Genomic DNA, 2,500 nt, shown 5'->3' with positions numbered 1-2,500 from the left:
ATAAAGTACAGATTTACAATCAACTCCATCCATTTTCATTTTCATTTGTATGTGTTAGTATTTACGTGCGTGGTGTGTCCGTATTCGGATACGTGTGCATATCTTTATACGTACACTCATATGTGTCTGTATTTTTCTGTTATAATTCCAGAGAGGAATATGATTTATCCCACATTCTATATCAGAATATAAATGCATATTAGGCTATTTTTTAAATATCAAGAAGGCCCTTTGACTTACCCTGACATTCTGCGGGTGACCTGACGGAGCCTCTTCCTGCGTCTTGACCCTGAGTGGCGAAGACTGCTGGCTCCGTCCAACTCGGTTCTCCGCCACAACCGTGAACACGTACATCGTAGCGGGCAGGAGACCTTCGATTCGGACGCGTCTCTGGTCGCCCTCTACGGTCACTTCGCGGGGGGCACCGAACAAGCCCTCTGGGGGGAAGGATTGTTTATTTGGAGATGTGGATTTATTTGTTTTGTTTTCTTGATTTCATGGTTGATTTGTTCGCGTGTGATGTGTGGATAACGATTTACAGCATGATTTTTTAAAACTATGCTTTTGTCACTAGAGACACAAGAAAACAAACAAACTTTCGGATGCTCTCCTATGTCAATACATAAATAAACAAAAATCTTCTCACATATAAATACGCACATTTACGCAAACTTTCCCATCTCTCCTTTTCTTACCCTCCTTCACTCTTGACCTCTCTCATTTATCTTCCTCCCTCTCTCCCTCTCTCTCTCTCTCTCTCTCTCTCTCTCTCTCTCTCTCTCTCTCTCTCTCTCTCTCTCTCTCTTCTCTCTCTCTCTCTCTCTCTCTCTTTCTCTCTCTCTCTCTCTCTCTCTCTCTCTCTCCCTCCCCCTCCCTCTGCCTCTCTCTCCCTCTCCCACTTTCTCACATACACACATCCGCCCTCTCTCCCAACCTTGCGAGGGCTGGCTATCGTGGGACGTGAAGGTGACGATGTAGGCGGATATGGGTGCATTGGAGTCCTCAGGGGGCGTCCAGGTGAGGGTCAGGTGACGAGATCCTTCCTCCTCCACGCCCACTCCTGACGGGGGCCCTGGGACATCTACAGAAGGAGCGGGGACGGAAGAGAAGAGAATGCGAGAAGAAGGAAAGCAGAAAGACGTTGTAGTTAGTTTTGGATGCATCAGTTGTTGGTGGTGGTTATATCTTATGACTAATTACCTAATTGCGACCTATTTTCGTTGGGGTAATTACTCGAGTATACAAATAATTTTAATGAATCAATGGAGATACGCCTGTATTTAAAGATAATAGTTTTAACACCCTTAGCCATATGGAATTTAGTATTATAACTAAGAAGATTAATGTGGACCAATATGAGGCTAAATATAAATGCGTCCTTTGAAATAACTTATCCTCTCTTACCTTTGGTCTAATTTAAAACGAAAGAAAAGTTGTACATTCATAACTATATCCATTTTGTTCACTACTGCAACGGTAACTGTTTAATTCACTAAGATCTTAACCACATGTGCCCCCCGTCGATGAAATACCTTGCACGAGGAGATGGAAGTCGGCAGTGAGAGACCCATGTGTGTTCGTAGCAGTACAAACGTATGTTCCGGAATCTCCTACGTGAGTTGACCTCAACACCAGCTCGGTGACCTGACCTGTATCAACCTCCCGCTCTGACAACTCATACCTGTAATAGTGTCAAATTGTCAAACTGAAAACACAGCCACGGAATATAGGAAATGTAATAACATTCGGAGTACTAAACTGTGGCATTTTCATTTCTTCAATGTGCACAAGTTACTGTGTATTTTGGGATTCGCTGAAATGCAGACGCAGGGAAAAGGTAAAGCTCCTTCGGTTATATATGTTGCTATGGTAATGTGCCGTAATACAGTCGACTGTCATATTCTGTAATAATATGACCTATAAGAAAACAAACCAAGATTAAAAAGAGACAACATTTTTATTCTTTGTCCGAATTCATCAACCTTGACAGGAGTCCCGCCTCACCTTGGCAGCGCGGGCAGGGGTGCGCCGTCCCTCGTCCACACTAGCTTGAGTGGGATGTCGCCATGGGCTTCGCAGGTGAGCGTCGCCGTAGCACCCACGACCACCTGTTGGCGCTGGCTCCTGACGGCGAACCACGGCGGTTCTGTTGGCAGGTGGGAATCGGTTCGATAAGGCTGTTCATTTGTTATTTGTTGAACTAATATTAACGTGTCGTTTTTCTTTCTTGAATTTCATAAATAAAGAGAAACAGGAATGCCATTAAACTTGGAGTTTATCGAGTGAAATTGCCAAAGAAGTGAGTGAGAAAAAACACATTTTTCGGAAAGAGGAAGAAGAAGAAAAGAAGAGAAAGAGAAAGAGACAGATAATGATAATAATAATAATAATAACAATAATAAAAACAACAACAATCAAGTTATTTCTTTAACTTACTCACCCTCCATTTTTATAAATGCAGACAGTAGTAATAGTAACATAATATAGATTCATGTACAAT

General features: G+C 42.7%; 1 protein-coding gene across 1 annotated transcript in view; it reads right to left on the bottom strand.

The window, feature by feature from the left end:
• Positions 1-2,500, bottom strand: part of LOC125032309 (Down syndrome cell adhesion molecule-like protein Dscam2) — a 23,107-nt gene that overhangs the window by 11,999 nt on the left and 8,608 nt on the right. The window contains exons 5-10 of the mRNA XM_047623406.1: positions 2,005-2,146; positions 1,533-1,681; positions 1,405-1,411; positions 1,201-1,274; positions 935-1,081; positions 241-437 (exon numbers count right to left, since the gene is read on the bottom strand). Coding sequence (XP_047479362.1) covers positions 241-437; positions 935-1,081; positions 1,201-1,274; positions 1,405-1,411; positions 1,533-1,681; positions 2,005-2,146 — 716 coding nt within the window. The remainder of the gene's footprint in view (positions 1-240; positions 438-934; positions 1,082-1,200; positions 1,275-1,404; positions 1,412-1,532; positions 1,682-2,004; positions 2,147-2,500) is intronic.

Source organism: Penaeus chinensis, chromosome 14 (assembly GCF_019202785.1).
Source record: "Penaeus chinensis breed Huanghai No. 1 chromosome 14, ASM1920278v2, whole genome shotgun sequence".
Classification (NCBI taxonomy): domain Eukaryota; kingdom Metazoa; phylum Arthropoda; class Malacostraca; order Decapoda; family Penaeidae; genus Penaeus; species Penaeus chinensis.
The sequence above is the reverse complement of the archived record's forward strand: the minus strand, read 5'-3'. Positions and strand labels throughout refer to the sequence as shown.